At 50.9% G+C, this 11,384-nt stretch overlaps 1 protein-coding gene across 4 annotated transcripts in view; it reads left to right on the plus strand.

Moving 5' to 3' along the window:
• The first annotated feature begins 8,423 nt into the window (after positions 1–8,423).
• DVL1 (dishevelled segment polarity protein 1) overlaps positions 8,424–11,384 on the plus strand; it is a 74,885-nt gene continuing 71,924 nt past the window's right edge. For all 4 annotated transcript variants that reach the window (XM_053962624.1, XM_053962623.1, XM_053962625.1 and 1 more), the window contains exon 1: positions 8,424–8,730. In XM_053962624.1, coding sequence (XP_053818599.1) covers positions 8,561–8,730 — 170 coding nt within the window. In that variant the 5' untranslated portion in view covers positions 8,424–8,560. The remainder of the gene's footprint in view (positions 8,731–11,384) is intronic.

The following is an 11,384-nucleotide window of genomic DNA, read 5'->3' on the forward strand; positions in this document are numbered from 1 at the left end:
TCTCACCCCGTTTTTTGTTGATTTGTTTCTGTTTCAGCACAGCCCAGAGCAGATTTGGCAGGAGCATTTGGTGGATGCAGTCACAGTGCTGTAAAAGGCAGTCTCAGGTAGATCAGGAATGTTGTGCAGAGGGCTGAGCTCCTGGGTGGAACCTGGGATGGGATTTTTTCTGCAGCCCTGGGGTGGATCCAGGCCACACAGAGCACATCAAACCAAAGGTAGGAGCCAGCACAGGGAGATGGCTCCAGGAGGAACAGCAGGAATTTTCATGGAAAAGGAAATCCTGGAGGAGGATGAGTCCATTCCCATGGATTTGGAGTGGATTCCTGGCGGGGGGTTCTGCCTCTGAACAGCATCAGGTGGAGCTGCCAAAAAATAGGAAGCGATTCAGTGTTGTAATGCAAGGAAACTTCTGGAACTTCAGGAAAGCTGTAAATATGATCAGTTCTTGGGAAATGGAAGGAAAAGGTGTTCCCTGCTCTTGTGAGGGTGTGACAGGGACTTGCTGAGGGTGGCCAGGGATTGCCATCCCTCTGTTTGGTGGCCTGGAGGGGGGGATTTGTGTGAATGGAGCCGGGGCAGCATCTCCAAGACTCCTTTCTTGCCAATCTGGGTGTCTTGTCTGACTAAATCCCATTCCAGCCCCCCTGTCCCTCCTCCCACGGGCACAGGGATCTCTGCTGGCTGTGACAGGGCTCAGCAGAGGGTGGCACGGTTCCTCAAAAGCTGAGCTCAGCTCTGCCCAAAACGTGGTGGGTGAGGCCTCCAGAGGGGCTGTGCTGGCTCTTCACGAGGTGGGATGTCACAACAAGGCACTTTTCATGACAAATAGAGCATGGACATTTTTCCAGATATTAATATTTCTGTTACTGGGGGCTGTGTTAGGGAATAATTGTGTTGGGGGGGCTTTTTTTAAATGCCTCCAAGCAGTAAAAATATTAATAATAGAACAGGACTTGAGGTGCAGGTGAACCTTCCCAAGCTGCAGCTGAGCAGATCCTCATCTTTTAATTTCTTGGCCCTTCTAAGAAATTGGAAGGGCCAAGAAATTAAAGAAACTGCTCCCCACAGGTTCTTCTGTGATTTGTAATTCATCACCTTTATCCTCACTGAACATCCACCCCAAAAAGTGCCCAGGATTAGTGCAGAGCAAGGTCTGGGGTTGATCCCAAGCCCCCCTTTTGCCCTTCCCCTGAAGCAGAGAGGGATTTTCACCCTGCCCTGAAAGCCAGGCTGCATTCCTGCAGGTGCAGGAGGCTGTGCTGGTTATTCCATCAGGGTGGCACAGTCTCAAATAATTGTCATTAAGGTCTCTCTCCCTCCCTTTCAAGTCTGTGAGTCAAAGGTTGGAGGTTTTTCCTTGCCAGCTCCAATTGCTCAGCACAGCTCAGAGTGGGGTTACTCATAAACCCCAGAGGCGTTTCAGTTTTTTTGTCTGACTCCTGGGCTGCAGAATAGCTTAAGGGGGACAAAAATGAATATATTCTCTGAAACAAGGGCTGGGAAGGGCTCTGTGAGTTCCTCATCTTTGCTTTGATCACTGGATTTGGGTAATGGTCAGAGATGCCAGGTGGGGATGGGATGGGATGGGATGGGATGGGATGGGATGGGATGGGATGGGATGGGATGGGATGGGATGGGATGGGATGGGATGGGATGGGATTCTGGCCCAGGATAACCCTCCCTGATCAGGATGGGATTTTGGCCCAGGTTAACCCTTTCTGATAAGGATAGGATGGGATTCTGGCCCATGATAACCCTCCCTGGTGAGGATGGGGTGATATTCTGGCCCAGGATAATCCTCTCTGGTCAGGATGGGATTTTGGCCCAGGTTAACCCTTTCTGATCAGGCTGGGATAGGATTCTGACCCAGGATAACCCTCTCTGGTCAGGATGGGATTCTGGCCCAGGATAACACTCCCTGATCAGGATGGGATGAGATTCTGACCCAGGATAATCCTCTCTGGTCAGGATGGGATGAGATTCTGACCCAGGATAACCCTCTCTGATCAGGATGGAATTCTGGCCCAGGATAATCCTCTCTGGTCAGGATGGGATTTTAGCCCAGGATAACCCTTTCTGATCAGGATGGGATGAGATTCTGGCCCAGGATAATCCTCTCTGGTCAGGATGGGATTTTAGCCCAGGATAACCCTTTCTGATCAGGCTGGGATAGGATTCTGGCCCAGGATAACCCTCCCTGGTAAGGACAGGGTGGGATGGGATTCTGGCCCTTTTTCCTTCAGGAGAGGAATGTTGTGTGATTGACCTGGCGATCACCACCATGGCTTCCACCAGCAGCCACTCTGTAATTTAGCAAATTAAAATTCTGGCTGAGAGAGAGCCAGGCATGGGCTGGGTAACCAAGAGGAAAAAAACAACTGCAGATTTTTTTTTTTTTTTTTTTTTTTTTTTTTTTTCTTAATGCAGAGGAATTTTAGGGCTGTTTGCCCCAAAATCCTGGTGAGGATCCGGCATTCTCTGTCTGTGGCACTGCTGGGAAATCCATGGAAATGAGAGGGTTCCACATGGAATTCCCCCCTGCTCCCTCTTCCCAAACAATTTGGTTTTCTCTGTCCTTTTCTCTCCCGAATCTGGGACTTGCCTCTTGTGGAGAAACACTTGTTTCATGTGTGTAGCACTTGGCCTGGCCTATTCAAAGTCATTTTCTCTCTGTGCCAATGAATTGCTGCACTTTGATAAACTTCTTTCCCCATCACAGTCTCCCTGGTTTCCTGAGACATAGATTTTATATTCAATTAGTTAAAATAATAATAATAATAATAATAATAATAATAATAATAATAATAATAATAATAATCACCCTCCCCAGTATTTGCTGCCCCTCAGTGAGAACTTTGCCTTTGGGCAGAGAAATCAAAGTTCTTTAGGGTAATAAATGGACTATGAGCTCTTGGTGTGTGACAAGGAAATGGTGCTTGGCAGTGACCTTAAAAGGGGTTAAAACTGAGACTAGAACTAAAACCCTCTTTGCAGCTCTGTGGACACTCTCCACACCAAGAACTTCCTCCATAAATCTTGTCCTTTGTTATAACAGAATTAATTCTCATTATTATTGTTGCTTATTTTCTACCATTGGCCTGTTAACTCTCCAAACATTTAAGAAATAAAGGAGAATAAAATGGACTTTCCAGCTCAGGCTGATTTTATTTCTTGCCCTTTTGGAGGTGTTCTCTCAGCCAGCATTAGCTAATTCTTCCCAATAGCTGTGCAGGGGTGTTTCATCTCAGAGCATCCCAAAATGCCTGACAAAGTGCAGATTGGATCCAGTAAATTATTCCAGAGATTCCAATAAAATTTCCACCTTGGGACATCATTATTTGACAGGGTCATGGGGCCCCCAGAGGAATTTCAGCTCTCCAGAAATGTTGTATAAGGAACAAATCTGCAGCTGGAGATGGAGCTCAAACCATCCAGCAGAGAGGAAGGCTGGCAGCCCTTCCAGAGGATTTCATTTTGCAGGTCCAGAAGGGAAGATAACATTTCCTGCTGGAATTCAGATCTCCCTGCCAGCCCAAATTCCTCTTTTCCTTGCAGGACTAACACCTTGCAAAGTTCCTGCTGCACATTCTGCTCCTGGAGGCCTTCCAGCCCCTGAGCACTTCCCCAGCTGGCAGAGCAGAGTTCTCCCAGGGACACTGATGGAAGCAGCTCCTGGACACTGCTGGGACAAGGATCTGAAGGATCAAGGCAGGATATTGGGATAATTCACTTGTGGGGGGATTTTGGAAGGAATTAGAGACGAGATCTCCGAGTTGGTTTTGGTCACAAGATTTATTTTTCTTATCTTCTGCACAGGCAGGAGGGGTGAGTTCAGCTCACATCTTCACTGCATGGCTCAGAGGGTCACAGGACCCCTGGTTACAAGACTTTTTAATGATTTATTAACCAATAAAACACTGCTAACAAGGATATTTATGTTTTTGACCCAATCGTTAAATATTTCATCTTATGGACCCACGCTACATCTTAGCCAATCATGTTCTGGCACACAAACCCACAGTGCTGCATTCTGAACTCCTTGTTACCTCTGTAACTACTTTTATTTTTATACCTTAAACTTTTTATATATTTAAACTTCAATCTTTTCTATCTAAAAGGTTTAGATATAAAAGGTCCAGGGGACCCTAAAACACAAATAAATGTTTATTACGTGTAAGCCCCGGGGAGCTTTGCAGAGGTTACTGCAAAGTCTTTTGCTTCCCTCTAGTGTTTAATGTCTCCATTTCCCTGTCAGTGACTGCCCAGGCTCCACTGCACACAGAGGGAGAATAAAAAAGAAAAAAAAAACCTTGCAGAACTTCCAGACCAGATCCAGAAGTTGAAACTCTGCTTCTCATTCTGTTCTGGGATCATTTCCATCTTTTGTTCCTCTTCTGCATCGATGCCAATCTTGCCAACAATCCTCAAAGTGAAATTTTGTTACTTTACAGATAAATCCTCGATGTGAAAACCACCCAGGACACCTCTGGGCGGGTGCTCAGAGCTTTGGTTTCCCTTTTGTCCCATCTTTTCACACACTTATTTTGTGAAATATTGGCAAAATTTTTGCCCAAGAACGGAGGGTTCAGTTCTTTTCCCATGGAATATTAAGGTCATGTGTTCTACCTGATGTTCAAGAATTGTTTTAGAGATTCTCCAGTAAAAATTTAGAAGCCCCTAAACCAAAACCATCTTGGGGCAGTAGTTTAGGTCGGAAGCTCTGCTGAGCACCCAGAGTGTGAAGAGCTCTGGGACAAGCAACGAGCATTGCTGTAATTCTAAAAGGGTTTTAAAAATTGGCTTTTTTAAAGGGTTTGCTTATTCCCTGTGTGGTAACTGCTGTGAAAATGAAGAAAAGGGTGAGCAGCTTTTATCCCTCAGGACACTCTCTGCTCCCTGCAGGACTATTCCCTCTATCACAGAGAGCACAGCACTGTTAGCAAGAGATTTGGTGCCTCCTATTTATTTTTTGCTGAAGTGTTAAGGCCTGAGCTCTGCAGGACACGAGGTATTAGCCCTGCTGGGCCAGGGGTGCATCCTGCTTTCCTGTGTCCTCTCTTTAATTGGATTAGCTGCTGGTTTGACTGCAGCATGAAAGTTATCTCCTCTCTTCTGTGCTTTCTGGGGGAGCTTTTTGTGAGTCACAGAGCCAGCCTGGTCGCTCTGCTCCGGGGTAATCAGCTGACAATTATTATTTCCAGCTGTCAGAAGTGAAAGCGAAGCTCAGGGAGCAAGAACAGAGCTCTCAGCAGGTTCAGGCTCTGGCAGGGCACCTGAGGAGCCCAGGAGGTCCTTAAGTACCAACTGAGGGGACCAAATGTTAATTTTTTTGCCTGAGTTTCATGCTGCAAGAACTCCATAAAGCTCAGGATCTCAGCAAATATTGCTCGTGCCAGTGTTTTGATGCCACCAAAGGGAACCTTCCCATTCCTGCAGGTCCAGAAGTGCATTCATGGTGCACTTCCCATGCCAGGAGCACTCTGGGGTGCTTGCAGAGCCTGGTAGGACAGAAAGCTGAACTCATAGTTTTTATAGAAATCTCCGTTTTTCTCCTAATTTCAAAATTCAGAGTGAGAAATGCTTGGCCATCTTGGAAGGAAATGTATTTAAATATAAATAACTCTTGAAAAAGACTCTTTCACGTGCCCTAAATTGGTGATTCCTGGTTCAAACCAGCACCAAAGCAGGGGTCACATGATGAGGAGTAAGGCCATGCCCTGACCTTGCTGTTTGTCCTGTTTGATGGTCACACATTTAGCAGGGATGAGTGGTAGAAATGTCAGCTGGATGTGATTTTGGAATTGCTTCACCATGCCAGCAATGGCAGGAGGTACTTGGTGATGTTTTGGTTTCTCACTCTTGTGAGAAATTAAATTTCTCTTAATTTAAATTTTCCTCTTAAGTTAAAATTAAATTCTCTTGTTAAATTCTGGATTATCCAGCCCCAGCTCTGTGCAGAATTTGGGAGTGGTGTCAGTTCAGGTGGTGCTGGTAGCAGTGATTAAATTGAAAATAATGTTCCCAGACCTTTTGGCAGCCTCTGGCACAGTTTGGCCTCTCTGGGTTTGGTGCTGGTGGAAAAATCCTTGCAGTGCCACAGGAAATTCAGTCACTGAGCTGTGATTTTTTTCCTTCAGAGGGCAGCTCAGCATCCTGAGAGGTGAATGTGCCTTGCAAGGGTAAAACAGAACATCATTAGCTTGGGGTTTAACTGAAAAATGGTTTTTTAATAAGCAGGAGAGTCTTTGAGACCTAAGGACACTGCTCTGAAATCTTCGTTTTCTGGTTGTTGTTTTCAGGGAATTTCTAGAAATAAAGGTGAATTCTCTCCAAATACATCACCCGTGTGGCACTAAAGAGTTTTTTTCTGATTCTGTGGTCCCCACCTGTTTGCCATCTCTGTTCCCACTCCCATCCCCTTCCCTGTCCATCCCCTTCCCCTTGCATGTCCTTTCCACTTTCCCCTCGCCCGTTTCCATTCCATTTCCCATCCTCAGCCCCTTCCCCTTCCCCTGCTCCCATTCCTATTCCCATCCCTTCCCTATCCCCTTCTCCCATCCCCGTCCTCATTCCCATCCCTGTTCTCTTTCCCTGTCCCATCCCTGTTCCCTTCTCATCCCCTTTCTCTTTCTCCCATCCCATTTCCCCTTCTCCCACCCTATTTCCTGCCCCCATTCCCATCCCCATCTCCTTTCCTTTCTCCCACCCCTTTCCTGTCCTTCTTCCCTTTCCCATCCCATTCCCTTTCCTCATCCCCAGTCCTCTTTTCCTTTCCCATCTCCTTTCCTCATCCCATCCTCTTCCTTTTTCTCATCCTTATTCTCATCCCCTTTCTCTCCCTATCCCCATCCCCTTTCTTTTTCCCATCCCATCTTCTCTCCTTTCCTCATCCCATCCCCTTTCCCATCCTATCCACTTTCCTTTCCCCATCCCCATTCTTATTTCCACCCCCCTTCCTTTCCTCATCCCCATCCTCTTTCCCTTTCCTGTCCCATCCTTTTCCCTATCCCCATCCCATTCCCATTCTTATTCCCCTTTCCTTTTTGCATCCCATCTTCTCTTTCCCTTTCCATCCTTTTCCCTCCCCTCATCCCCTTTCCTTTCCACATCCCATCCTCTCCCCTTTCCCTATCCCCATCCTCTTTCTCACCCCATCCTCTCCCCTCTCCTCATCACCATTCCCATCCCTTTTCCCTATCCCCATCCCATCCTTTTCCTTATCCCCTTTCCTTTTCCCATTCCATCCTCTCCCCGTTCCCATTCCCTTCCCATCCGTTTCCTTATCCCCTTTCCTTTTCTCAACTCATCCCATCCTCTCTCCTCATCACCATTCCCATCCCTTTTCCCTATCCCCATCCCCTTTCCTTTTCCCATCTCATCTCATCCTCTCTCCTCATCACCATTCCCATCCTTTTCCTTATCCCCTTTCCTTTTCCCATCCCACCCTCTCCCCTTTCCTCATTCCCATCCTCTTTCCCTTTCCCGTCCCATCCTTTTCCCTATCCCCATCCCCTTCCCATTCTTATTCCCCTTTCCTTTTCCCATCCCACCCTCTCCCCTCTCCCCATCCCCACCCGCGCCCATTCTTATTCCCATCCCCATTCCCATCCCATCCTTTTCCTTATCCCCTTTCCTTAGCTCATCCCATCCTCTTTCCTCATTACCATCCCCATCCCATCCTCTTCCTTATCCCCTTTCCTTTTCCCATCCCACCCTCTCCCCTCTCCCCATCCCCACCCACCCCCATTCTTATTCCCATCCCTTTTCCCCATTCCCATCCCATACTTTCTTTATCCCCTTTCCTTTTCCTATCTCATCCTCTTCCCTCTCCTCATCACCATTCCCATCCCTTTTCCCCATCCCATCCTTTTCCTTATCCCCTTTCCTTTTCCCATCTCATCCTCTTCCCTCTCCTCATCACCATTCCCGTCCCTTTTCCCCATCCCATCCTTTTCCTTATCCCCTTTCCTTTTCCCATTCCATCCTCTCCCCATTCCCATTCCCTTCCCATCCGTTTCCTTATCCCCTTTCCTTTTCCTATCTCATCCTCTTCCCTCTCCTCATCACCATTCCCATCCCTTTTCCCCATCCCATCCTTTTCCTTATCCCCTTTCCTTTTCCCATCCCACCCTCTCCCCCATCCCCATCCCCACCCATTCTTATTCCCATCCCCTTCCCTTTCCCACCCCACCCCTCCATCCCGGCCGGCCGGGCCGTGCTGCCGCCGGGCCGGCAGGGGCGGTGTGCGGGCGCTGCGGGCGCGGAGCGGGGCCGCGGAGCGGGCGGAGGGCGCTGCCCGGGGCCGCCCCGCTCCCCCTCAGGCCGGGCCCGCCGCCCGCGGCCCGGGCAGCGCCGCAGCGGCGGCGGCGCAGCGAGGCCGGCGGGGCGGCCGGAGGATGCGGGCGGGGCGGGCGCGCTGCCGTTCCCGGGTCGGGCAGCTAGAGAGCAGTGCAGGGAGCGCCAGCCCGAGCCGCGAGCTCCCTTCCTGTGGGCAAGGCCGACAGCGGAGCCGAGCGCCGGCCGAGGCCCGGCCCGGCCGCCCCCGCTCCGCTCGCCCATGGCGGAGACCAAGATCATCTACCACATCGACGAGGAGGAGACGCCGTACCTGGTGAAGCTGCCCGTGCCGCCGGAGAAAGTCACGCTGGCCGATTTCAAAAATGTCCTCAGCAACCGGCCCGTGCACAGCTACAAGTTCTTCTTCAAGTCCATGGACCAGGATTTCGGGTGAGCGGCCGCGCTCCGGGCGCGCCCCCGGCCCTCGGGTGCGGTCCCTCAACCGCGGGCCGGGCAGGGCTCGCGGCATCCCCGGGGGCACCTGCCGGGCTCGGCCCGGGCCGGCCCCGCTCGGCACCGGCAGCGCCGCGAACATGGCGGGCGCGCCGGGCCGGCCCCGCCGCGGGCTCGGGGCTGCCGCGATCGCGGCCCGCGATGCCCCGGGACCCCCCCCCCGTGCCCCCGGCAGGAGCCCCCCGGGCCCGCCCGGAGCTGTCGCGGTGCCCCCGGGCCCGGGCCGAGGCGGCGGGGACGGGCGGCCGCAGCTGTCACCGCGCCCGGGGAGGCCGCGGGAGCGCCCGGGCAGGGCGGGCGTGCCCGGCGGCCGCGGGGCGCTGGCCCGGGGCGAGCGCCGAGGGGTCGGGGCGAGGAGCTGGGGGGGGCTCCGCGGGCAGCGCTGGGACCGCGGCTGTCAAAGCTCGGGGGTCGAACGGGTGTCAGATCCTCGGGGGTCGGACGGGTGACAGGCGGTCCTGTTTGAACGGGCGTGAAATGGTCGCTGGTTAAATGGGGGACGAGTGGTCAGTGGTCAGACGGGCGTGAAATGGTCACTGGTTAAATGGGGGACGAGTGGTCAGTGGTCAGACGGGCGTGAAATGGTCACTGGTTAAATGGGGGACGAGTGGTCAAACAGGCGTGAAATGGTCAGTGGTTAAGGCCAAACAGGCGTGAAATGGTCACTGGTTAAATGGGGGACGAGTGGTCAGTGGTCAAACGGGTGCTTAAGTGCTTGGTGGTCAAATAAATGTCAAATGGTCGGTGGTCAAACAGGTGACAAGTGGTTGGTGGTCAGATGAATGTCAAATGGGGGACAAGGGGTCAGTGCTCAAAGGGGTGTGGAATGCTCAGTGGTTCAATGGAATGCTCAGTGGCCAGAGGGGTGGGAAATGGTCAGTGGTCAAACGGGTGACAAGTGGCCGGGGTCAAACGGTGCCAGGGGCTGTGCTCAGACCGCAGCTGTCAAATCCTCGAGGTCACACGGGTGTCAAACGGGTGTGGGATGGCCAGTGGTCAGTTGTTGGTGGTCAAACAGGTATGGAGTGGTCAAGCAGGTCCAGGGGCTGTGCTCACATAGTGACTATCAAATCTACTGGGTGTCGGAACGGTCCCTGGTCAAACGGGTGTGAAGTGGTCAGTGGTCAAACGGGTGTGAAGTGGTCAGTGCTCAAACGGTGTCAGGTGGTCAAACGGGTGTGAAGTGGTCAGTGGTCAAACGGGTGTGAAGTGGTCAGTGGTCAAACGGGTGTCAGGTGGTCAAAGGGGTGTGAAGTGGTCAGTGGTCAAACGGGTGTGAAGTGGTCAGTGGTCAAACGGTGTCAGGTGGTCAAACGGGTGTGAAGTGGTCAGTGGTCAAATGGGTGTGAAGTGGTCAGTGGTCAAACGGGTGTGAAGTGGTCAGTGCTCAAACGGGTGTCAGGTGGTCAAAGGGGTGTCCCACAGTCCCTGTTTGAGCAGGTGACAAGCACTTGGTGGTCAGCCGGCTCCAGGGGCTGTGCTGGGCCAGCAGCTGTCGAAGCTCGGTGGTCACACGGCTGCCGGATGGTCAGTGGCCAAACAGGTGACAGATGGCCAGTGGCCAAATGCCCGCTTCCAAGGGCACATGCTGAGCTGGGAGTGCTGGAGAAGAGCGGGGCTGGACTTTGAAATGACCTCTGTGGTGGCCAGAGGCAGCTCGCTGGCCGGGGGGGGTGTTTGACATCGTTCTGCTCCCTGCACACCAGCGTGGCTTGCGTGCCACCGGGCTTAGCGACTTAGCCAGAATAAAATAAACCAATAAAAGCCCCTTTGACAGTTTGCCAGACAGTAACTTTCAAAATGTATTAATCCTTTTGTAGCAAATCGCTTCTCTTTGTACTCACATCTGTCGCTGGCAAGGCAATTTTGCACAGTTAAATGCCTTGCCAGGAATAAAAAAAAAAAAAAAAAATACAAAAATGGAGCAGGTTTGTGGGGAAACTCGTGCGGACCTGACTCCAAAACAACGCCGTGTTTGAGGTGCAGGTTTTGTGTTTGGTGAGATGGATCACCCCAGGCATCCTCGGATGTGTTGGGCAGCCTCTTTCCTATCCCTGAGACCCAAACCGTTCGTGCTGATTGGGTTTTTATCCCTGCTGGAATGTGGATATTGTTTGTTGACACGGATTTCTGATGTGGCGAGTTGTTAGTGTTGGCTTCTAACCATAGGAGTGTTCGTGGATTGACTTCTTGTTTTTCTCACTTATGCAAACATTTCTTTGGGGGGGGAAACAGAAGTACAAAATGTTTGTTTTCAAAATAAATGGAATTACTGGTAAATGGTAAATTAAGAAATGGTAAATTTTCCTCCTGCACCTCCCCGAGTGACAGGGACACGTTGTTGTCGTAGGAATTCAGGTTGTGTTTGTGGTTTGATTTCACTAAAGGAGGTTGGGATTGTTCAGGCAGCGTCTGCATCATTCCCAGTGCCACAGAAATTTAGGATTAGGAAATACAAACTGTGCTGAGGCATCTTGAACACACGGGGATGTTTTGGTCCTAGACCAGGAAACAGAGTTTGTAACAAACCCTAGAGTGGATTTTCTTACTAGTCTGAAAATTGGGGTGAAACTTGTCTGTTATTCTTGGAA

This window comes from Vidua chalybeata, chromosome 22 (genome assembly GCF_026979565.1).
Source record: "Vidua chalybeata isolate OUT-0048 chromosome 22, bVidCha1 merged haplotype, whole genome shotgun sequence".
Classification (NCBI taxonomy): Eukaryota; Metazoa; Chordata; class Aves; order Passeriformes; family Viduidae; genus Vidua; species Vidua chalybeata.